Raw genomic sequence first — 25471 nt, 5'->3', positions numbered from 1 at the left:
TTGGTAGCTATCTCTGTGGAGCTATTAAGTAGTAAAGCTTTAATGAACCTCACTTGGTAGCCTCTAAAAAGCAAACTTTTCTTTGATTGCCTTCCCTAGTTTGGTCACTCAGTTAACACCCAGAAAAGAACAAGAGAAAGCAAGTTAAGCCCTGCACTCAAAAAACAAGCTGGGATGTGGACAAGCATGAAGGTAATAAAGCATGGCTGACAGCTAGCCAGGCACAGGGAGAAAATAACCCGTGAACAGTCATGAGCTGGCCTGCTGTGAGGCAAAGCAGAGCTCAAATTCGTTGCCCTTCCACCACTCGTACCAGGAGCCGACAGGAGGGTGCTTGTTAGCCCAAGACCTCATGCCTACAGAAATAGAAAAAGTGAAAGAGCAAGGAAGGAAGAAACAACCAGAAATGCAGTTGCTAATGTGGAGGCAGAGACGAATAGCTGCAAAACAAGCTTCTGGAAGAAGTCAGATCCTGACGTGAAAGGAGTGTTTTAGGGAGGGGTTGTAGGGGTAAAATGGGAATTCTCATTTCCTCTGAGAGACTAACGGAGAGCCAAGCCTAACTGTTCTTCATACCCTCAAAGTGCAAAACCTGCCAATTCCTTAAATTTTCCTGTATTTATGGCATTGCAGTTTATAGGGAAACGTTTGCAATATGGTTGCAAGGACAAATGAGAAATCAGGAATCTTCTGCAGGAGAAGAGCTAGTCTATTTTTGCGTTTCATAAAAAGAAAAGATTGAATGTACTACCAGGAGATAAAGAGGATAGTATTTACAAGCGTATTTGGCCACCTGTCTGTACATAAGTTTAATCCCGTGATTTATTAATAAGTATTTTCAGCGATAGTAACATATGCAGCTTTTGTGCTATGGAAACCACACAGAAGGCTGCAGCTCTGGCTTTTGTACTTGGCCAAGCTATACTGCAGAAAACTCATTTAGTATCACAGAACCATTTTGGCTGGGATCCTGAGTTACTCAGGGCTGGAGAAGTCTTTACAATTCCAATCTCGTTCGCCTATGGAACAGTAATTAATGATTAGCAGAGACAACAGCATTTGCATTTTTGTCGACAGAAGCTGTTTCAGTTCTCAGAGTTAATCCATCTTAAAAATGCAGTAACAACAGCATATATCCATATTTGTGTTCACTCACATTTCCGAACAAATTCCAGACTAAGACACTGTCCCTAATTCACAAATTTAATGCATGTGCTGGTGTTCTGCTTTCTCTTGCCCTAAAACTTTATACGGTATTTCACCCATGAAGTTGTGCACCACACAAGATTCAGCCAAGGTTGCCAGCCAAGCAAGGCTCAGAATTTTAGTCCAGTGCAACAAGTATTCCTTTTCTCTGCCAGAAGATGAAACTGTTAGCACAGGTAACTTGCCTATCTCTGTAAGCTAGCTCTCCAGTCACTGTGGCACATTGTGCCTATACTGCGAAGGGGCTCACTGCAAATTTGAGATAAACCTTACTACACGGAGGAGTGAAGAAAGAAAAGGAAGTGGCAAATCTGATCACTTGAGCAAGAAAGTGTCTTTTTTTTAATCGAACAAGAAAGCTGGCAATATCTCTGTTAAGCAAACATGCTACGACAATACACCCTTGGTTCGTGAGAAATACATTGGCAATGCTGCAATCACAACTTGAGCAATTTGGAGACATCCTTACAGGGCTCCCACAGTCTCCTACAGAGATCATTTGCAAATACTTATGGCTAGGCAGAACTCCAAAGATCAAAAATGCACCCCACCTTGATTATGTTTATAAGTCCTGGGGATGAGGTATCTATGGCAGCACTAATTCAGCCATATCCAGAATGAAAATACTTCCAAATTGCCCTGTAGAGTTCTAACAGAATTCAAACTTCCAAAAGCCCTCATCTCCCTCTATCCCATTTTGTGTATGGGTCAGACCACCTCACACATTTATCAACTTCTCAGTGCAGCAGTGCAGCCATAGCCAGCTGCCAGCATAAAAAAAAAAAAAAAAATAGAGAGAGATTTTTTTAAAAAGCACACATTTGGGTGGGGGAGAAAATTCCTAGTTAGACAAATGCTCACTGCAAACACGGGCTCTCCCATTTAATTAGTGAACCTGCATCCACACTGAGCACCTGACCGTGCCTCCTGCTGGCCTTACCCGGAATGGCGTGTTGATTCGGCTAGTGAGCGTGTCTAGGATGTGCACATTCTCATGTCGATGCAGCAAAATAAAACGGAGGAAAATCTTGAGGAGGGCTGGCTCTGAAACACTACGCAAGAAGAGATCCAGGTACGCAGTGGTAGCCATCACTTCTTCCACGGTCACCTACAGGGAAATAAAAGGCAAATGCAAACAAACTGTGCACACAACATCCATCCCCACCCTGCAACTGTACGATACCCAGCACCCACCCTAAGCTCTCCATACATTGCCACCAAAATACTGAGACCCTTGCTTTTAAACCTGTGAAGTAACGTGCTTCTGACTTTCTCATAACCATTCTGAACCCATTTCTTATGTCTTGCTTCCCCAGAGGTAAAAACTCCCCCAACCTGCCAACACCCCAGATCTCATACATGCTGAAATACTATGAGCTAAATCCTGCTAGAAGTTCCCCACCACGTTTCTGCTATGTCAGGGGTTTTGAATCACACTTCTGCCGTTCCTCAGAAGCATTCTCAGATGTTGTGAATGCCTGGATCTACCGCGTTATTAAAAATAAATGACAACAGAGCAGAATCAAAGCACAGTACAAACTCGTAGGTCCGGCACTTTAAAAAATAAATTAAAAAAACAGAACATGCCTATCCACAATTTTGCCACTATTTTCCATCTCACTCAATTTTTAAAAGCTGTGTGTATACAGCCATACACACACAAACCAAAGACTGAAGTGTTTGCTATTGCCTATTTGTATGTTGAAACACAATTGTCCCGTATCCACGCGCTGCTTGCATACCATTTGGACAGCCCGTACTGCTCTGCTTAACGCAAGCCTTTTGGAGCTTATCTATTGACAGGATGCACTGGCAAGGCGCAGCGAATTCCAAAGGCCACCTCTGCACCACACATTGCTGTTGCAAAGTCAGCTTTTTAAAAATAGTTGCCCAGGAACCCAACAAGCTTAAGCGTACAAAGATAAACCCTCATACACAAAAATCTCTCTGTATGAAAGGAAGTATTAAACATCTTTTGTTTACCAAACTTAGCTGGATAAATGAAAAGACTGATTTTATTAAAAAAAAAAAAAAGAATCAAAGCTGTCACTTCAGAACTAAGAGGATTTAGAAGCGACTCAGAAGGGCAGCACTTACGTAACACGCCGTAAATATTAAAATCCCTGTTCCATTCTGCCGCGTGTTAGCTACATGCACAGTAATGTCATCCAGCAAACGCTCCCTTTAAAGCATTTAAGATCACAAGCTGCTTCTGGCCAGTTACACAGAACATAGGAATGCTGTATACAGCCTGCAGACCTTATGGAGAGGGGGCACTGACGAGGAGAATGCAGAGTAGCTCTGAAGTTGAGGTCACTGCTTCCCTCTCTTTCTGAGGCTTTATTCTGATACTCGGCTCCAACATCCTTAACATCAAGCAGCAGCCTACTAGCTCATTTTGGTATTAGAAACAAAACACCAGGGAAGCTGCAACAGTCAAATTTTTCACCAGAAATTCAGGTCATTTTATTCAGTTTATTTTGGTCAAAATCAAGCACTAAAACATACTAGTGAAAGGAAAGGAATACAGCACATTTTCACTGGCTCTATGAACTTCGTAAAGCTAAGTAAACAACAGCCAGACAGGTTTGCTAGATCTGTAGTTGTACGACCAGTGCTGCCCAGTACAGAAATGAGAAAAAAGATCTTCCCTGAACCAACACTGATTAACATACACTCCAACTCCAAATCCAGTTTATGAATTCATTCCTCTTCCTTCTCCTGCAAATGTCAAGTGAAAAAAAGAAAAAAAAAGTTGCGAGATCAAGCACCCCAAAGTTATAAATCACCAGGATTAACACTGTGGCTACAGCTCTGGTTCAAATTCTGCATTACTGTAAATATTATGATAAAATGCCTTTTTATGTGCATATGCACGTAGGCACGCATTTCCACTGCGCTACCGCCACATCCCAACCACCATAAGATTTGCTCAGGAAATGAGCAAGGGGCTGTGCAACAAAGGAAATTGTTTCTGGTTGGAGCTGAGATTCGTTTTTTGCAATAGCCAAAAGGTGTTGGAAGTTGTGGGGTAAAAAAAAAATAAAAGTAAATAAATAAATAAAGAAAAGGCTTTCTGATTACAGCCGCTGACTGTTGCCCTGAGAACTGGCATTTTCTGTTTTGTGTTTTACAGCAACAAACACTAAAAAGCAAACCCCAAGAAATCCATCATGTGACATCATAATGATAGCATACAGTTCATCAAAGGGTTTAAAACCTCTGCCAAGAAAAGGCCAGACAGAAGTAATATATTGTTATGTCTCTGTCACTCCTCCTTCATCCTTTACGAGGAAAATGAAGCACGCACTTGGCCTGCGGGTTTCACAGATGTTTGCTGACAGCAGAGGAATGGGCCTATGTAGATATATAAAGTACTGAAACTGTAAATGAAAGCAAGCAAAGGCTGCAGATTCACAAGGGCAGTGACCTTTTTCTGAAATCAATGCTCTTTGGGCAACTCGTGCTACATTTGTATCAGCAAGAGAAAGCCATGCGCTTTTCAGAGTGTGCATCATGAATGAAACAAAGGGCAGAAGAAAGCCAGCGAGAGACTACTTTAGGAAAGAAATGTTCAATTCTGAGAGCATGTTCAGTGTTCTTGCAGCTTGGGGACTAAACAAAAAAGAAATCCTCTTTACTGTAGCCAACACCTCAGTGACACCACTAAACAGAGCTAGAAGCACCAAATAGCGATTAAAGCAGCCCAAATAGGTCACAGAAGAGTTACTTATAACTTTGTTAAACCTCAATTGTTTGAATTGAGGTTTTTCGTGCAGTGTGCCACATCATGTTTAATTCTTAATTCTTCTTGGGAAGGATGGTGTTGAATCTGCTTAACCATTTGCTGAGAAAGAGGGAAGGAGAATCTTTTTGCATTTTCCAGTGAAAATGCACCACCTTCACCACAACACTCCTTCACGCTTGTGCAATAAACGAGGCTAGGATCTATTTCACAACTCCCCATAAAGCGCTCAAGGCAGGCAAGCTAAGGGTATGCAAGCGAAATTACTGCTACTTGTGCTGGGACTTCTCTCAGCGTACCTTTGTGCGCAACTTGTCCATAAAACCAGCACAGAGATGGCCCTTCTGCTTCCTTACAATAGCAAATCAAAATATATTGCTCTGTGGCATTTGAAACAAAAGCCATGTATACAGCTTAGGATCAATTAAGCTGGCAAGCAGATGTGTGCTTTTACAGTCATATCATATTTTCCCCATCTTGCATTCTGGGTGTACTTCTTGATTTTACTCTTCCTGACAATAAACATAATTTCTGAAGATTTGAGACAGCACAAGAAGTAAGTCAAAAAGGCTCATTTTAGCTCTTCGAGGCTAATTTCCTTTTACTCACTGGGATACACTAACCTGCCCTGAATGAGCCTCTAGAGAACTCACTCACTTTTGCAATTAACTAAGGAAGGACTTTGGAGAAACCAGTCACGCTAGGCAAAAATCAGCCTTGGCAAAGACCTTTTAACTCAGTAAAACTGTTCCACGTTGTACATAACACATTCAGTGCTGAAAGCAAGGCTGGTTCAATTTGTGCAGTTATTACTGAAAATCTCTGTTTTCTAAGACACGCAAACCATAATATTAAGCTTCATTCAGACTACCTGCTGTTGTTTCTCCTGAAACTAATGTCTTGTGAGACAGATTTGGGTAAAGTAGGAAAATCCTTTCTAAAAAAAATAATAAATCCAAATCAGTATTTAGGTAAGCAACAAAAGAACAAATGTTCCTGGAGAACAAAACATTACTACACACATCAAGAATGTTCACTACAATCAAAACCTGAGGCAGCTTACAAAAAACTGTATTTCACTGTAAACATTGATTTCAGTATAATTCATCCTAGCTAGCCCTCAAAGTGAATTTATGTGAACAGCTTTGAAAGGATGATAAGAAACGAGCCAAAACTTTCACATATCCACGAGTGTGACATTTAATCTGAATATTCCTCACCTCTGATAATTCAAGGATCAAGAAAAATACCATACTAAAGGGAGATGAATGAAGAGGTGGTAGTTTGCTGGAAGTCCTTTGCTAAGTAAGAAAATTTGGAGGTGTATTTTTGATAAAGATATTTCAGCAGTATTAAAATCCATCACTGCTACAATAGCAAAAAATGAAAACCTACCAGCAGCATACTTTGCATCAGATCCTTTCTACCAAAATTGCTTGGGAATGGTAAAGACTGGGGATATCTCTGCTCTTGAGATAAAATTGTAGGATGGAAAATGAAAAATGAGAAAAATATGTATCCATTACATTACTCAGACAAGGATTCTGCCATTTCTATTTCCATTATCCATCGTTGTAATGACAAAAACTTACTGGAATTTTGAAAAATACACATATAAAGTATGTATCTAAAAGATGCCATCTGGAAGCCTCATCCACGTGCTTTTCCTTACAACACCCAGTTGTTACAGATATTTTTGAAGATTACAGATACTTTAACAAGAGGGACTACCCGAGAGCCTTCATAGCCAGAGAGATACTTGATCAGAGATTATTGAAAACAGAAAGCTACTTTTAGCATTTTAATACCCTTCTCTTATTATGTAATAATTTTTAGTAAATCTTTTCTTGCCTCTTCTGATGACTGATTAGATGGTGAGGCAGAACGCTGTAAAGAGATCCAGCTTTTACAAGTCACCGTGCCAAGTAATAGCAGAGAGCCAGAAATTACTGTCATTGCGAGTTCAGTTTAATATATTACACTGACTGTGTTAGACCAATTGCACTGATTCTTTATTACTGGCTATTCTCCCTTGGGATCTGCACTATATACTTTCTAATTTACAGCTTTGTGCCTTCTTACGAGAGTATGGCTTTCATGATTCCCCCTCTCCTTCCTACAAGGATTTCACACTGCCTATGAAGTGACCATGAACGTCCTCATTAGATCTTATCTTCTAGATCCATGAGCAGTTTAAACCTGAATAAATCCACCCCCCTGATTAAAAAGTAGAAAATAAAATTCAACCATTCCCACCCTCTTCTCCTTTCTATTCATTTTCAACTTCTTGCCCCCTGCTTATACTGGCAGAAGTGTTCATGCTTCACTTCATTGCACAGTGAATTGGCTCAGGGAATTGATTCAGGATAAAACTACCTCGGAAATAAAGGCAAGCTTTATCTTCAATCAATCAGTTTCCCATCTGAACAAGTGGGATCAGTGACAGAGAAAGTTTGCATTTAGGGAGGAACCAGAAAACAAGAGCTGCTTCAACTTCCTTCTGCTTAAGTTAATAAACAGGCTCAGTTTGTACCTCGTTAAAGTTCAAATCAATTGCCTGATGTAAAAAGTGAACAGCACCTTTAACATATGTCCACTTTGTAGCAGGTAAAATTAAGTTTTGTAGCTCCTGATGGGCTTCTCCAAAGCATAAGACTATTCCAAGTTTTCCAGTAAGGCTGTATTTACACCTTTTTACAGCAGCTGTCCAAACACTTCTCAGTAAGGTGAGAGACAGGATTATTTCTAACTGGAAACTGACGTTCTTTTAGGATATTTATAAAGATGCTACTTCCAATCAGTATAGTGTAATTTACAGGTCATTTCCCCCTAGCTGAGCAGTGTAATCACCGAGCAAGTATTATTGAATTATCACAGTAGCATACCACTTCAGAGGTTTTCATTTAGATGGGTTAGTGAGCAATGTAACTGAGGTCCACTTGACAGGACCGTGCCAGTGCTCCCAGAAACCTGTTCTGTTTGCTTGGCCAACAGCAATGTTTTTCACTAAAAAGCTGGTAAAATTTTCCTTCATTCAGACTAAAACTAGCTTTCCAAGTAGAGAAATAATATCCTAGCAATTAAATGCATATAGTGTAGCAGTAAATACGAAGAAATGAAAAATTTGCTGTAATCATATAATTTGACAAATTTTTAGCACTATCTTCAACAAATTGAAATTACACAAATTACATAAACATTCAAAATGATCAGGATTGCTACCTGCATCACCCAAATGCTCTGAATGCCAAAGTAAATCATAGAAGCTTCCAAGAAAGAGGTGTATATAAACAATATTATTTGCATCAAAGGTAATGTAATATTGCATATATAATCACCGTCTGACTCCTTGTTATCTAGCACATGGTTTTGATGGCAAAAATCTACACTAATTGAAGATCTCATGAAAAGGATTATCCACTGATGAGCTTCCTACAATGGCACGACAAGTATCTAAAAGAATAAGGTAAATAAGCACTTTCTAATACCAAACACATAAAAACTAGAACAAGGCAACAGGGCCCCTGTCACAAGCAGTAAGACTCCTTCAACTTCAGAGGCATTATTCTGATTCACTGTGGGACTTCAACTAGACTTTAACTGATGACGAAATTAGCTTGATTTGATTACTTGGACCACTGTAACGTTTGGCCCCTAAATACCTTATATTTTTTGACAGAGGTCCAAGCAGTTAGCTTTGAAAATTAAGTGAAAAAATAGCCAGTGAGATAAATCACAGAAACGTAATGTCATGGCTCCCTTCCTGAGCAGAAGTACACCTTCTTGCAAGTATTTTTTCCTAAGTACCAGAAGCTAAGGAGGAACGTAAAGATTTGCATAATTTCAAGTTGTAACTGGCACGCCGTCAAAAAGTGCCAGTCTTAAATTATGAGCAGATTTTGTCAGATAGTCTTGTCTTAAATCCCAGACATTTACACCAGAAAAAACGAAGGATGGTTTGGCCAAAAATCGTGGGCTGTTACTACAAAATGAAAACTATCAAGCTAACCTCTCCTTTGTCCGTCTATCTTTATGGACAAAGTATTTTATTCTTTCTGGTTTTAACTAAATCCGTACAGAAATAAGGAATTCGTGACCTTGCATAACAAACGCTCAGACAAATCCCACTGAACGGCACCGAATCACGTGTTTCCATTTCTCTAGAAACTCAGATGTCAGAAGCAAGGAAGGTAACTCTTGTAAGAAGTACAATAAAAACCAACCAAAGGACAAGACAGGGCTATTCACTGCAGCCAGTTAATGCATATCCCCAGCTACGCGATACAAATCTGAGCTCTGTCTACCCACTTGGCAATGTTCAGCTGCTGGGATAGGAACATATTTGTCAATTCCTCATTACGTGGGTAGGTGGGATAACCCACGCAACGCGACAACAGACAAGTACAGACCAGGTATAAATTAGGCTGCAAGAACATGCTATAATTAGGACACTTATCTTTGAGAAACGAAGTTAGGGAGTCATAAACTCAGACAATGTTTGTTTTTTTTAAGCACATCATGGTTAATCTGCTCCCTAAATAACCCTCAGTGTTCACAGTGAAAAACAGGTTATTTCAAGGCAGCTAGCCTGCACAATAAATTTGAAACTTCCTTAACTGGAAAAAACCTGAACTAGCTGATTCTTTTTTCAGCTACATATCGGCTCCCTGAGCTGAATAAAACCATCAAATCACACCAAGCAAAGTACGTTGGTCTCCCCATCCCAACTTGTTCATAGCAATGCGTTGCTATCCTCAACACTCTTGTACTGTCTCATTCACGCGGTGAATCATGTACATAGTAAGTACGTGTGGGGGACAGCCTGCAAAAATTTTAAAAAGGCTTTACTACATAATGCCATGAGCATTACAGACAGTTCAAGATCACGTATATACACATCTCAAAGCCTGGAGCCATGAACTGGAATTCTGAAAAGCTGTGACACCTTCACGAAGTGTCCTGTTGAATTGTCCACTGTTTTAAGCAGGAAGAAGAGAAGAGCATTTCCAAACACAGTAAGGACAAGAAGGTGAATAGGAGCAGGCAGGATTTATGAAGGGGCAATCATGCCCTCTACAACAAGATGCCTGGCTCGCAGATAAATGCAGAGCAGTTGATATCTATCTTGCACAGTTTTTGACACTGTCTCTTGCATGGTTTTTGACACTGCCTTTTGCACAATATCCTCACAGACGAAATGATGAAGTGAGGTGGATTGAAAACCAGTGGCAGTGCTGGGCTCAAAAGCTTGTGATCAGTAATGCAAAGTACAGCTCAATGCCCGTGAGGAGGGGGCTACGCTGAGGCCAGGGCAGTTTAATATCATCATTAATGACCTAGATGATGAGATGAAGTGTACCCTCAAGCAAGTTTGTAGACATGAAGAAGTGGGAAGTGCAGCTGACAGACTGGATGGCTGTGCTGCCATTCAGAGGGACCCTGACATACAGGTCCTTGGGGACAAAGACTGGCCACGTGCAAGCCGTGCATTCTTAGAGCAAAGATGAACTCCAGGCTGCATTTCCAGCAGGTTGGTGGGGGGCATCCTTTCCCTTTACTCAGCACTGCTAAGATGTGCTGGGCCACCCAGGACATGGTGGAGTATGTCCAGCAAAGGACCACAAAGATGAATGTGCTGTGAGAGCATCTGATGTATGAGGAGAGGCAGAGAGAGCTGGGACTACTCAGCCGGGAGAACAGAAGGCTCGGCAGGATCCTATCAGTGTGTGAGAATATCTGCTGGGAAGGAGCAAAGGTAACAGAACTCTTCTTGGTGGTGCCTGGTGAAAGAATACGAAGCAACGGGGCAATAAATGAAACCCAGGAAATTCCAAATTGACATCAGGAAAAGAAAAAAAAAAAAAAGGCAAAGAAACAACTAGTGCACTTCTCCGAGCAACTTGCTCTAGCTGATCCTGCTTGAGTGAGAGGTTAAGGCAGGATGACATCCACGGGTGCCTGCCAGCCTCAGCTATGTTGCAGTTCTGGACAGAAACAGGAGAAGGAGAGACTGGCCAGCATGATCAAGGCTCAGCTTCAATCCAAAAGCGAGCAACCCTCCTCATGCCAGACATTTTGTTCATATCAAAATACCTCAGCTGATAAGTCAAACTAATGTTGCTGTTGCTCCACGAGGGATTAAAAGATAACAAGGTTATTAGCTACACAATTTATTGAATATTGCTTGCACGGTTGTTTGGCTGATTTTATTTTATATACTTGAATAATCTAAATTAGATTTGGTGATCAGACAGGAAGTCATATTAATGTGATTTGTTGATGTGGCTGTTGTTGTTTTACACAGAAATCAAATTCTATCACAATGAGAACACAGAAGATTGAAGATTTCTTTCCTAGATGTCTGCATTCTCGACTGGAGCTGTCTTTTCAAAACAACAAATTCACGTCTGCGTCTCTCTGCAAAGCAATTTTGAACTCAAAACATCTACTCCTTGAGGGAAAATTGGAGTAGAATACGTAGAGAACAGATCTGAAGTAGTGCCAACAGAGCCAAAAGCTCCTCTCTCTTCTGAATTCTGCATTAAGCTAGAACCATGGGTACCAGACTAGATGTGGGATGCTAGGGCCTGCATGCCATACAAAGTCCGGACTCGCTTCCTTCCACGTCTGTCACCAACAGGTATCAGAAGCAGCTGTTCCATACCAATTAAATTCTACTAATAAGATTTCCATGAAGAGAGATTTATAGAACATGTACTAATAATTAGCATCTCTTCTTTATCCTTCCCCAGATCTGTCTTCCAAGTCAGGTTTTTATACCATGCTCCTGTATACATGCCAGAAGGAATCCAAGCAACCCACACCGATAAACAACTGGATAAAAAAAAATAATCAAGATGCATGTAGTATTATTCAACGAAAGTAATGAAGTACTTCTGCTTTAAAACCACCATGATGCCTCTGTCCTTTCTCTCATTTTGGCCCTTCCCATATTTCACCTTTGTGTTATTAAGGAGAGAAAAACAAAATTTCCATTACAACACTGGAAATGTCCCCAAATGGATGATACTTGCTTACTCCTCAACACAGCATGAACTTTTAGAACAACCGCTAGAAATCACTGTAGCATATGAAAGAGCTGTTACAGCATAATTATCTATCTTAGCCTAGAGGCACCTGTCCCAAAAGCAAAGATGTAAAATATTTATTTTCCGTTAAATTTATGTGGCACAACACAAAGACTGAAGAGGTCAAAGGTACCTCCCTTTGTTTCCTTTTGCTACAGATTTTGGTCTCATATATGTGAGAACCTTGTGTCAAATCCACTAGATGGTGCAATACATCTTCTCCGTTAAGTGTGTTTGGGGTTTAAATATATCAAATATTTATTTTTTAATGAGAAGTCAAACTTAATGCTCATCAAGGTAAGGTTTATTAATGGAAGAAAAAGGATGCAAGAGAATTTAAGAGCTCAGGAAAGACCTGGGATTGAAGCTTATGTGTGTTAGCAGCCAACACCTCCATTTTCAAGAGAAGTATGATTTCACCCAATTTCAGAATATATAAATGCGGTTCAATAAAATTTCTATCACATGAAGAAGCTAATCTGAACAGCATGCTTTAAAGGATTTAAATAGCATCTATAAAGAAATAATCAAGCCAATAGGAGGTTCGGAGTTATATTGACCAATACAAATAGCATTCATCTGCATGGTAGTATTCAAGAACCCTAAAATTTGTCTTGAGCACTTCAGAGGTTAAAAACAGTACCTACTAAAACTAGAGTCCCATGGCTACCTTCTGACATCTCACTTGTTATCTGTAATGTTGACCTAAAGCTAGCTCCTGTTTCACTTTTGATTGCACTTCCCAGTGTTTGTACTGGATTAAGTCAAAAAATTTCTACAAAACAGAAAAAAGAAATCCTGTTAGGTAAGGGGGTGAACTATCTGAATGACAGATTACAAACTTGATCTGGATCGCAGCCGAATTTTATTTCAGCCCTTGCCAAATTCTCAAATGTTTGTGTTCTGCTGAATCGCTGAAGATTCTACACTGCTTATTACTTTCTTGGTAAGTGACTGCTTACCACAAGGAATTGTGTGTACTGCCAAGACAAGTCCTACACTAGGAAGTAGGAGATGGTGTTTCACTGGCCTCTCAGAAATGGAACAGGTGCACAGCTTTCTGCTTGGCAGGCTTAGTAAAAATTAGTAAAACTTTTTAAAGTTATTTATTAGTCCTCTCCTGGCAATTTTTGGTAGATATCCAAAAAAAAAATCTTAGTTTTTATTCTCATCATTTCCTGCTTTTTCTCCTCACACAAGATGTTCTTTTTTAGGAAAATGACTGTTAATTGACATATTCTGCAGGACATGTAGTTTCCTGCAGTCCAAAATTAAAAAAAAAAAAAAGAAAATCAGTAATTCACCAACATCAGTGAAATATTTTGCACTAAAACTCAAAGATTTTTTTTTCTTTGACGTAACATAAATTGCACCCTAGCACATTAGAAAATTGACATAAAATTCGATTTCTTCTCCACTTTATGAAAATAATTCTACCAACTGTGGTAAGGAAACACTACCAACTTAGCTAAAGTTGGGGGGAATATTTATTGACCAAACATTTTCCTTTTCAACATTTGGAATTTGGGCATTTTCCTTTTGGAAAAATATTCATTTGGAAAAAAAATCCCTCATGGCAATGTCCGTCATGATGAAATGCTGTCTGAACGGTCACTGCTTTTTGATGGTATGTCAGCCTAGTGCAACAAAAAGGTTTTGGTTCTCCATTTCACTTCACAATTTTAAACATTTTCATAAATATCCTCATTTTACTTAACAATCTGCATGGAGTAAAGAGGAATTATGGAAAGAAAAGGTGGGAAGTCAGCCTAGAACTCACTACTGTTAGCTATGTTCACTCAGCTATGTTCAGTATCATCTTCACAGAGAGATCATCCATAATGTCTTTGCCTCATTCAAGCCACACTCGCATTCACCACTGACCTTATGGAGCGCAGGAGCCATTACTGGCACCAAAAATCCATTGTAAATGTAATTCACAAGCTGGTTACGAATCAAAGGATGTGCGACCTAAGGGGAAGGGAGGTGAGCAAAGACAGAACAGTTCCAGTGAGATTTCAAACAAGACAAGGAAGATACTACTACTGCCCACTACCAAAATAACTTCACATTTAAAAAGCCATGTTCATTTGTCCTTCTCTCTAGCATTTTCTACGATATGGATTCTTAAAGATTGTGTGTTCCTCAAACACAAACTGTGTTTAATTACGGTAAGCCTGCCAACAGTGGGAGAACAGGGCTTTTCAATCTCCGCGTGTGTTGACAAAGATGAATGGATGGACAGCAAAGCGTGCATGCCCATGCATCAAGGAAGACTTGAGATTCTAAATTTAGCTCCTGCAACCTTCTCAGGGTCACTTGAAGGTGGACTTGCCATCATTAAATTGTCCTCTTACAACAAGAAAAAGCAGAACGACTGTTTTCCTGTGTTTTAAGAGTAGGTAAACCAAAGCGTTCTCTAGGCTGTGGCACAAGAACATTCAGTTCACATGCTCTTCCCCCAACCACTGGGGAAAAAAAAAAAGAAAAAGAAACAGAACAAATAAAACGAAAAACAGCATACGTTATTTATAAAATAGGTTATTAACTTTTAAAAAATTGAACTGCTATTGGAAGCCAAAAATCTACTTTTATAATGATGCATTCACTATTTTCCACAAAATAAAACATATTACCAATTAATGCATTTAAAATAAATTTAATAAGAGCAAAAAAAATATCCCTTCAGAAGCACTCCAGGTTAATATATTCTGTTTGAAGTTTAAATACGAACTTGAATGTCACAGCCTACATGCAGCCACAAATACATTCTCCTACTTGCAATTCTTCCCAAAATTCCTATAATTTATAACCCTCACTTTGAAAAGGGGAAGAAAAATGGTTACCCTTCTTCATGCTGTGATCCAGGGAAAAAGTAGTAAGTGGCAAGAGGTCTTGGCTACACTGTCCCTTATTAATCTCTGGCCAAAGTTTTTCAGTCAGCACAGAACGAGCCACAGCACAAAAACCATTCTATGCATTAAGCAAAAATTCCTGCTGTAACTGAGTTTTCTTCTGCGCATTGCTGAAGATAGACTATGAAGACACAATCAGGCAGCACTCAGAAACTGCTCTTTTGTGCATGTCAACTTAAGATCTTTAATAATTTTCAGTTTATTTGAAAAGCAGTTTTTAAATTACATATTCTTAATTCGTCTGCAGCAACTTTTGCATGGACTCTAAAAAAGGTATCAAATATTATCTCCTACAAATGTAGATCTCCTGCATACAAACACCACTTGGACAGATGTTAAAAAACCTTTTATACTGCATTTAAAGAATGACAGCTACTATTATTCTCACTTGTTCAATGCTTTAATAGTCGATCGGTTGCTTTACTGTATTTTGCACGCATCTCACTACAACTTATTTTTTATTTAACAGGAAATGTTATTTTCAATCCTATTCAGTGCATTTCTTTAAGTAACACATACCTACAGCCTGTGTAGAATTTATATCCTATGTTAATAAAATATTGGGCAAGTGCTCTGTAGGGTCCTCTGTCCTTAAAAAACAATACAAAATAGATTTTTCTGGATCAAAGCCAGAAAAAAATCAAGAAGCAATTATTAGGAACAGAGTATGTATTCTAAACAGGCCAATCTGAAATTAATAATTTAAATGCAGTGGTCACTGAAAGGCAAAACAAACTAAACAGACTATTTTCTTGTGTACACTGTTATAAGAGCTTAAACAAAAACAGAGTGTTTTTTAACACAAATACATAAATAGTACTCTCCCCCCCACGTAAAGGCATTCAATTTACTTTTAATATCAACAGTAGCATTAAAATGCGATAAACTTTTTTTTTTTAAAAATAAAGAAAATACTCCCAATTTTGTGATGAAATATCAAGAAGCAGCACAATTATACCGAATTTATTACAAACATCTGTCATCTGAAAAACAAAAACATATTAATTCATCCTTACAACTGGAACAACCAGCACAAAGCCTTCACTTTATAAGCAACTTATTTAGTGTAACATACAAGTCCATGCCATCAATAAGGGAAACTAAACTCCATCATGCAAAAACTTTTGCAGAATATATAAAACTATTGCTTCAAGAGAATAGGACAGCTCTACTCCATTACCTGTATCACAGCATTGCAAAATTCAAGAGAATTCATGAATTGCACAAGGGCTGGTGACAACAGCCAGTCATCTTTCAGTAGACAGTGCCACTCTTCCCCTTTTTCTTCCAACTTTGTAGGCAAAGACGAATAGAGGCCACTTAGTCCTGTTGCCAGCACCTGTATTTCAAAAACAGCAGAGAAATAAGTTAAGTTTCTAAATGTTCATCTGCTTGAATGCACAACAAATCATTTCTCTTGCTAGTTTTAGTAACTCAAGAGACTGTTATGATTAATTCAGTTTCCTTTGGAAGAGTTCTGTGGCAGAAAAACATGAGTATTTTCAAGAGCCTTCTACATATTATCCTTCTTACAAGAACTGGTAATTATGAGAAAGTGATGTGAAAAAGCAGATCGTCTTGTATTCTTTATCAGAATTTATATATTTTTCTAAATGCCTGTAAAATTATTTTACACTCTCCTTCATTTATCCTCCAGAAGAAGCCACCATTGTCATATCTCCATAGCCTGTCAGATGCAGATGGTTTGAATGTTACTTCCATATGCCTATATAAAATTATTTCACCAGGAAATAGAAAAAACTAGAAATGGAGGGGGAAGTGTCCCCATCAACAAAAATGAAGTACAGTCTCACTCTGGCCACAGATACGTGTTGACTTCTATTCGTAGAAATGGGTATTCAGTTGAATCCAAGTCACAAGAAGAATTTTTTAACTGTTAATAATTTCTTTTTTCCTTCGTATTTACTTGGAAAAGGGAAGGGAAGGGAAGGGAAGAAAAGGGAAATAACTTACTGTATAGACGTTTCCAGTGCTATTAAGGCTTACGGGTGATCTATGTAGAATATTATCACAGAAGCGCAAAAATGTAGTTTTAGTTACAATTTTAAAAGCGTATTTCCCCAAAAAAAAACTTTTTAAGTGTTACTGAATATATCAAGAGCATTGGGAGTTCAGGACCAAACTTTTAATTATTAACATTATTTGAAGCTGGAAATTTTTATTTTACAATTCTCATCCTTCTGACATGATTTTCTACAACTTTAGGGCACTTTTTAAGATGATGTTCATTTTAATGGGATCATTAAGACTCAGCCTGATGGAAACCTTTTCAGTTTTCATTCAGTGAACTCTTAGAGGAATTTGTCTGTCCAGAAATGGCTACTTGGTGTCCACAGGGCTAGACAATCAAAGTCCAGGTGAAAGACAACTGTTTTCTCCATTAGAAAACAAACACTTGACAATGTGCAGGTCAACAACCCAAGGGTTCGTGGAAGGGGACGGAGGTGTTGATGACATGCAAGTGTAACCAATTACAACTGTTAACATATCCAGCTGGGCAAAGGCTGTCTTTCTGAATGCTTTCCATTTCTAAAAAATCACAAAGCTTTGAAGACGAGCTTATTCTGGTACATATAATTAAGCCAAATACCATGAAAAAGATAATACTGTGGGAAACTCTGCTTTGGCATGCTAAGCTACTTTTTCACACATAAATATACATATATATATATATATATATATGTACACACATATATACAGACACACACACATACATAAAACCAACAATAAAAAGTTGCAGGAAATACTAACAAATCCAAGAAGCTAAACTATGGAGCAAAGCTTTATTTGTACAATCACATTCTTTTATAACAAGGAAGTTTTTTCCTTTCTCTTGGTAGAAGAGCTCAAAGTAAGAAGTTGGGAAGATTTCACTAGACCTATTAAAATATTTCCAGTAATCCCCTCCATACTCGTACTCACAAACCCAGGCTTCAGACAATTGTAGAAAGAAAAAAAAAAAATCTGAAAAAGAGAATTTAAATTTCTTTTGTGTGACAATCTCCTAATTAATGCATGCTTGATTTTCCATTGTCTGCTTAAAATTTAATTGCTATTTATAAGCACACACCCTCTCAGTAAGCAAAGCAATTTGATTTTCAGAACTGAGCACTATCCTCATTTCTCCTTGATATGGAAGTTTAGTTCTGAAGTGCATGAAAACGACCTTGAGCAAAACACGCTGTTCACTGCTACAAGGAGCAGAGAACTCCCAATCATTCAATGTCTCAAAACGGGGCACTCTTTAGCTTGTCCAACTTACTGGAGTAACAAGTGACAGATGTAGCTGTTAAAATGTGAAGCGTTTAGAAAGCTCTTATTTTTTCTATGAGGTACAACACAAATAGCTCTATGTGAAACCATGTTTCTAAAGCACTGAGAAACAGAGTAGCCATTAGAAGCAAATTTACTCTGATTTAAATAAAAAAATATATATATTTTTTATATAAAAGTATGTGGTAAAAATACAACTACCATTTGAAATTACTAACAGAACTCTTCACATGTTATAAGCAGGCGTATTAAATAATGTACACAGTCCACATTATGGAGTTTTAATCAGCAAGATCACAATCATCAATGAAAAAAATATTCTAGAAGGAAGGAAATGAATGAGTTCACATCCTGGGAGAGAAAGATTGGTTTCTTTTTTTTTGTTTTGTTTTACCTTAAACAGTCACTGTCCTTCTAGATTTCTTCTAACAATTGTTATGGCAGCCCTACATGCTCATCAACTCTTAGAAACACCTCCAAAGTTTTATTTTTCACCACTGAGTCACGAGGCTCTCTGCAAACCAATGATTGATATGCTTTGTCTTGCCTCAGAGAAAGGCACTGACTGTCTATGAGATTTGTAAATCTCATATTTGGTTAAATCATGTGTTGTCAATATATAAACAATTGCTATCTGGCCATCTTATTTTCACATTGAAGTTCCTTCCCTTTAATAATTCCTCATTCCTCCCACATCCATTGTCCTATCTCTGTGCGGTCTCAACTTTTCAAGTGCATTGGAGTCATAATACCTTCTTTTATACCTAACTCTCCTGAGTTGTGGGGTATTTACAAATACAATGTTTCGCGGAGAAGCTTTGAGATGCTACCCCACTCAAAATTCCATAGAAACATTGTTTTCCTGTTATGCAGTGAACAGACAATACCTTAAATCACGAAGTTACAGAAGCTGCAGGTTAAAACATTGTAAAAATTACTTGACCAAAGATACAGGAAAACCTTTGTAAAAATCAGAAATCTTTGCCTAAATAGCTTGTCTTCACGTTCTATGTCAAAAACACTTGTTTATGAGATGTTCTCACTCCAACCTGTCCCCTTCCTTCTTTATAGGTTACTCACCCACAGCTTTGAATACTATGGACAGTTTAGTTTTAAAAAGCTGCTAAACAAAGTGAGCTCAAAAAATAATATGGAGAAAGCCTTCAGGTACACTTTGGCACAGATTTGGACATATGAAGCAGAAGAGATTTATGGTCAGGTCTCGGCCCAGGTCATGTCTATGCTATGCAGTGAGGCATGGTACAGAAAATCCTACGTGCTATCAACGAATTTAGCCAAGTAACCAGAGACAGCATCATCACAGTGCCACTCAAACGCAACTCAGATCAGCAAAGGGCTGTGCCACCTGTTTTGCAGTGCAGATGTAGCCTCAGTGACCCTGATTTTAGTGATATGCAGCAATGCCACTGATGTCTACAGAGCATCTTCTTTCACCAGAACAGAACCTGGTCCTTGAGCTCATCACACTCAAATTCAAGAAAGACTCTGTGCTAGTGAGCTAATTCTATGGCACTGCATTAAAATTTTATTATAAACTTAGGCCAGTCTCATTACTGTTCAGAAAAGTCTGATTTTAGCACATTTGACAAGAGGCCATCCTAATTAGAATGATTGTCAGTCATGGCTCCCCGCTGTTCGAAGGTTAATATAGTTGGCTTTTATCTTCAGTGTAAAAAGGATTTTTTTTTAATTAATTGGAAGATGTAATTATGGAAGTTATAGCATAGAGCCAATAATGGCATCGGTCTCAGGGACAATTTAAGAACCAAGTTCGTATTTTTTAGCAGCATCTATTAAATAAGGTCAACTGGAGTCTCTCAGCACAAGACATTTGATGCAACATTTACAACTGACAAAGGATACCATTTACAAGTTCTGCTTTGGAACTTCTAGGCTTGCTCCAGACTACAAACCTGGCTCTGCCTTACCTGTCAAAGGGTACAGCAGTCTGAGGGGAAACAGAGACCTATGGCTGGAATAGCTGTCACGTGCAAATGTTTGGGTTGAAGGTATGTCAGTGTAAAGGCACTGTAAAGCACTACGCTTTAGTAGCTATGAAAGGTTCCCATCCATTTAATTTTTTATGGCATTTATTAAACTAAAAATGCAAGCCACACAGAAGATAAAAGAATTGAGCCAGAAACTGGCACAGAAGAGCATCTTCTCTCCACAGTGATACTAGGTTTTAAAGCTGTTGCAGATCTCAAATTAATTTTTGTGATAAGGCATGAAGCAAGTGCAATAGTGCAATGCTGTTTGTTAAATTAGCTTATTTACTTGTTTAATAGCAAAGATTTTCCATTTGTGTAATACAGCTGATTTGTCAGCTCTAACAATGCAACATTACTACCAAGTTTTGTAACAGACTACAACATAGCACGATGGTGTTATGGTTGAGACAGCCACCAAAATGTGCAGATCGCTGACAAAGAGCAAGTCGCCCACTTTAGCTTCCATCAGTTTCCTAAATCGACTCACTGAGTGACTGCAGGAAAAAAACACACACACACACACACTTGTGCTGGTCCAAAGGAGGGGAAGCGCAGTAGTATAAAAAGCAGCAGCAAGACTGCATTTGGGAGTAGGGCCAGCTTGAACAGCATTATAATTTGTAAAACAGCTGTTGGCAGAAACAAAAAAGTATGTTAAAACACATCTTTACCAAAAAGGACAGAACAAGATGAGCAGAACACAAGTGCAATGCCTAGCTTAACATTGAAGACTGAGCAAAAGAGGAACAACTTACTGGGCAAAAATAGGTGTTCTCTGCTATGTGGTTTGCAACAACATTGTTTTCTGCAGACAGGGACATTATGAAGAGCAGTGCATCACGAGCCTGTTGGCCCACCGTTCCTTCTCGATGGATGAAGGGAATCAGAAGGGAAAATATGAGGAAATTGGCAGCTCCTTGGTCCTCGCTGGTGTGGAAAAACAGTTCTAGAATGGAGGGATCTTTGGCTATTATAGAGCAGAGCTGGTTCAGGAGGACAACCAATTCTGTTTCCACTGTTGGAGTGGCTGTTCCTGAGCAGGAGCTCAGCAACATCATCAAAGGCTTCAAGATGGGCTTGTGATGTAGCAAAGGCTGATGAGACTGGGTTACTAGCATTTCATACATTTTGAGTTGCTCAATTTTTGTCTCATCAGTGAACTCTCGCCGTAGGCTCCAAAGAAAAAGCTTCTCCATTATGTTTTCTGAGACCACAAACTCTAGAATGGGCCCCATTGAGGCGTCCTTTGCTTGCTCCTCAATTAGTAAGAAAAGCATGTGTTCCACGTAATTCTGAACAGTGCTGGCTTCATCAGGTGAAATTGCCCCATACTTTGCCTGAGTATTCTTCAAGGGATCATGCTTCTCTAAGATTTTTAGAACCTAAAAAGAAACAAGAACAGGTAAATTGTTTTCAGTGTATGTTTCAAAATATGCACTTACCTATAAGGAAAAAAAAAAAAATCAGGATTTGTAAAACAAGAAGCCCAAACCCTTTTTATGCTTTTAAGATTTGTCTGTCAAGAATCTTCTAGATGTAAAAGTCTCACATTTGGCATGCAAGAGGCTAAAAGTTAATTCTTTTGTTCACCTTTGTAGGCACCTGAATTTGCCACCTCTCTTACTGCAGAAAACTTTACGTTCTCTGAAGCATGGCTAAAGCAGGTTCCTTTAGCCTTTGGAAACTGAGTTTCAATGATGTTTGCAGTCAGCTTCTTAGTCACAAAGGACTGAAATCAAGGGGCTGGCTCTTCACACAGAGTAACCGTGTTCAGGAGCATCAATATCATGAGGTGACTTGCAGTTGTGAGAGAGGCAGAAGTCCAAGAAGTCCACATAGTTGATCTCTCCATGCCACATCATATAAAATACAAATGGCCGCTTATGCCCATGTACTCCTGGCAACGTTCAACACAGATTTAGGATTGAGTAATAACTGCAATCCCAGCACTTAAATGCCCTGGATTAAATTCTGTTCTGCATGCGATCAGTGAAGCTCATTGTCTGTGGAACAACCACCATATTTAGTCCTTTTGTGGAGGATAATTGCTGCAAAACCAAAAATTCAGCAGGTCCTCCCCTAACACAACAGCATTACCACAGTTCAATGACAGAAGGTGGCTCCTGAAAGACGGCTCTTCCAACACTGGAAATATCTCAGAAACACCACTGCCCTTTCCTGACTTGCTTCTAAAGATAGCAGAAGCAGCAAAAGCAGAAGCACAGAAATCAATTTTACATAAAATGTTATTTATATTACTGTAGCAAATAAGATCTTCTATCATGTTGTTCAGAGCAAAACATCTTTGCCTACAAACAGTAAAAATCCTGATAACAAGCAAACAATTTTTAGAATCAGTGCATAATCTTTATCTGTCCATAATAAACAACCCTGCATACAGCTTGGCTCCCATACATCTAATGCTTTACAGAAAATAGGCAACTCTTAACTAGGAGAAGGAAAGGAAACACAGAAGTTTGTAATAGGGTACAAGTCCCAGTGAATCATTAGAAAAGACAAGTAGAAGATCTAGACCTCCTGTAAGATATTGCCATGTCATACTACTTCCCTTTCAGATATAAGTCTGGGGTTTGAATTGTGATTAGTTAAGCCTAGCCATACCTTAAAACATCAATTACCTTTGTGTTTTAAAATGTTTAAACATAGTAGATGAAGTTGTTCCTCAGCAATTCAGGATTACCCCCAAAAGCAAGACTGAAGCAAATTCATTTTAATGCAATCTTCTTCAAATCAATAAAACTCAATAGCATTACCTGTGCCCAGTGTGTTCTAAACACTATCATGCATGTTTCTGGGTCAACACCTTGCAGGCTCAGACCCTGCCGTTTTTTTCTGATACTGGTTCCAGAGGACATTATAAGTTTTCCGAAGGTCAACCATCTAGGCCATGCTGGATCTCCTTTGAAAATCCCGTACTTAGTAAAAGATGTCCAAGCATCGCAGAGAGATCAATATCCTGTTTTGAGCTCCGGTATCCACAGAATTCTGTTTAAGGAAAAATAACACAAAACACATCTGTACACCAATTTATATATATACATGCGCACACACACACAGAACATACTTATAGATATCACTAAAGCATTTATTTTATTTTAATTCAGCTGGAGGATGGAATTTTTTAAAACATGTTATATGTGACCACCATCTTAAACTTCTCATCATAAGAGTTTTTAAGCCTCAAACGTATTTTTTAAGATCAGTGATTGAATTAAGGTGCTACTCAAATACAACAAGCTCATGCAATAAACACTGTATGCATACTTTATTACATTTTTATTTTTTTCTGTATGTTTTTGCCTTCTGATCATGTCTCTCTTCAGGGTAGCTTAATAACTGTAGCATAGACTGTACAAGTAAAAAAGTACAGGTTCTTTATATATTTTTAAAAACAGTATTCCCATGAATGGATATAATCGTGAATACTTCATTTTTTCTATCAGAAAACATATCAGTTGGAAATACCTGTAGCATACCGTATGCAGGTAGAAAGATGCACTTGTATCAACACCAAAGGACAATAACCAAAACCAAAGGACATAAAAAAATATAAAACCAAACCACCCTCATGTATTCACCGTCAAATAAATTGAGATGTCGTATTAGAGGACTATAAGACCAAACACTGGCACTTTCTTTTCATCCATTATTTAATATCCTAGATATCTGAGTATCAAAGTAGTTGCACACCTGCAGGGAAACGTTAAAATGAAACAAAGACAGATATCTTACAGATATTTGGGAGGCTTAAGAGAACATAGTATTCCCTCAAGCATCAATATCTAAGTTACACAGTTCCCCTCTTTTTTGCTCCTCCATCAACTTTAATTTTTTATTCTTCTTTTGCAAACAGACTCTGCTATTAATTTTGAGCCACTGCAAAACAAAAACAACAACAAAAAAACAACACAGTTAAGGAAGACAACAAATGCACTACAGGTTCCTACAGCTTGTGTACAACATAGAAGACTTTTATGCATTTTGAAATCTTCTTTCTCCAGTCTTCATTAGGATCCCAAGAATCCTGGATATTCCTTGGCTTAGTCAAATACATTAGGAGATTTTTCTGCCACAGCCTATATAGCAATTCGTTGCTAGTGCAGTAGATATTTCCCTGCATGTATCTTAGAAGATAAAAATCTTTCTCTACAGTGGACATCTCTGCTCCCTGCAGGTATGCTCTGCTTATATTCTTGAAATTGTTAGCAGAAAAAAACATACCGACAGTCAAAAAAGTAACAGCAAATTTTTGCTGCATTCAGAATGTCCAAAAAAAGACCAGGCTACACCACTAAGATTTTTGAGACAAACAAAAAACAAACAGAAGTTGATCAGGCAGTCTTAATACCCCCTTGTTCCCATGTATATTCTCTATGTTTGAGATTCAACAAGATTCAATTGCATATAAGGGTCTTCCCTCCCACCCCCACCCCTTGCTCCTTATACTACTTGAAATACACATTATGCATTTCCTAAACACTGCTGTACAACACAATTAACACGAGCTATTTTCTCTTTTGCAGATAAAACATGCCTCACATGGAAAGGCCACCATGAACCTGGGACAGTTTATCCATTTGGGTAACAACACTGCTTCCTAAACAATGCTGGCACCCCATTACCTCCTGTATGTTCAATGCACACAAACGTGGTGACCTTTACTAGTAGCTCAACACATCTACAGAACAAACCAAAAACATGCCGAGAAAACACTTACAAAAAGCCTGCTGCAAGTAGCTTTCCTAATACCACACCCAACAATCCCAATAAATATTTATTTGAGCTTCTTTGGAGCACCTGTTCACTTCATGCCCGTTCCCCCTTGGCCAGCCCTCTCCTCCAAACACAAACCTTCCTATTTCTGTAGCAGCTGAGCAGACTCCTCTGGGCAGAAGTGCCCTTCACCGCACAGCCCCAATTCACCCTTCAAGCAGATCTGTCCTGTGCATGAAATGAAGCAAGCAGCTTTGGAAAACTTAATGTGATTGTGTAATTAAAGATGGTATCATAAGGTGCAGCAAGAGAAGTTAATTAACAAAGCAGAGGCAAGTTCATTTCTGGAATTTACTAGTTTTGAGTTGTTTGACTTTACAACTTGGAGGTTGTTTCTGTAGAGTTTGCACTTGTTGAAGAATTTAAACAGAAGAAACTGCTATTACATACCCATCTCGATATCACATGACAGATTAC

General features: G+C 38.6%; 1 protein-coding gene across 7 annotated transcripts in view; it reads right to left on the bottom strand.

Annotated features, from left to right (window-relative positions):
• FHIP1A (FHF complex subunit HOOK interacting protein 1A) overlaps positions 1-25471 on the bottom strand; it is a 94621-nt gene that overhangs the window by 22075 nt on the left and 47075 nt on the right. For 6 of the 7 annotated variants that reach the window (XM_084516789.1, XM_084516788.1, XM_084516793.1 and 3 more), the window contains 5 exons: positions 23035-23266; positions 21016-21642; positions 16135-16293; positions 13924-14010; positions 2147-2314 (listed from right to left, as the gene is read on the bottom strand). In XM_084516789.1, coding sequence (XP_084372915.1) covers positions 2147-2314; positions 13924-14010; positions 16135-16293; positions 21016-21642; positions 23035-23136 — 1143 coding nt within the window. In that variant the 5' untranslated portion in view covers positions 23137-23266. Of the gene's footprint in view, positions 1-2146; positions 2315-13923; positions 14011-16134; positions 16294-21015; positions 21643-23034; positions 23267-24013; positions 24154-25471 lie in introns of those variants that run through there. The other variant, XM_084516794.1, reaches the window with a different exon arrangement.

Source organism: Aythya ferina (assembly GCF_964211825.1).
Source record: "Aythya ferina genome assembly, chromosome: 4".
Lineage (NCBI taxonomy): Eukaryota > Metazoa > Chordata > Aves > Anseriformes > Anatidae > Aythya > Aythya ferina.
The sequence above is the reverse complement of the archived record's forward strand: the minus strand, read 5'-3'. Positions and strand labels throughout refer to the sequence as shown.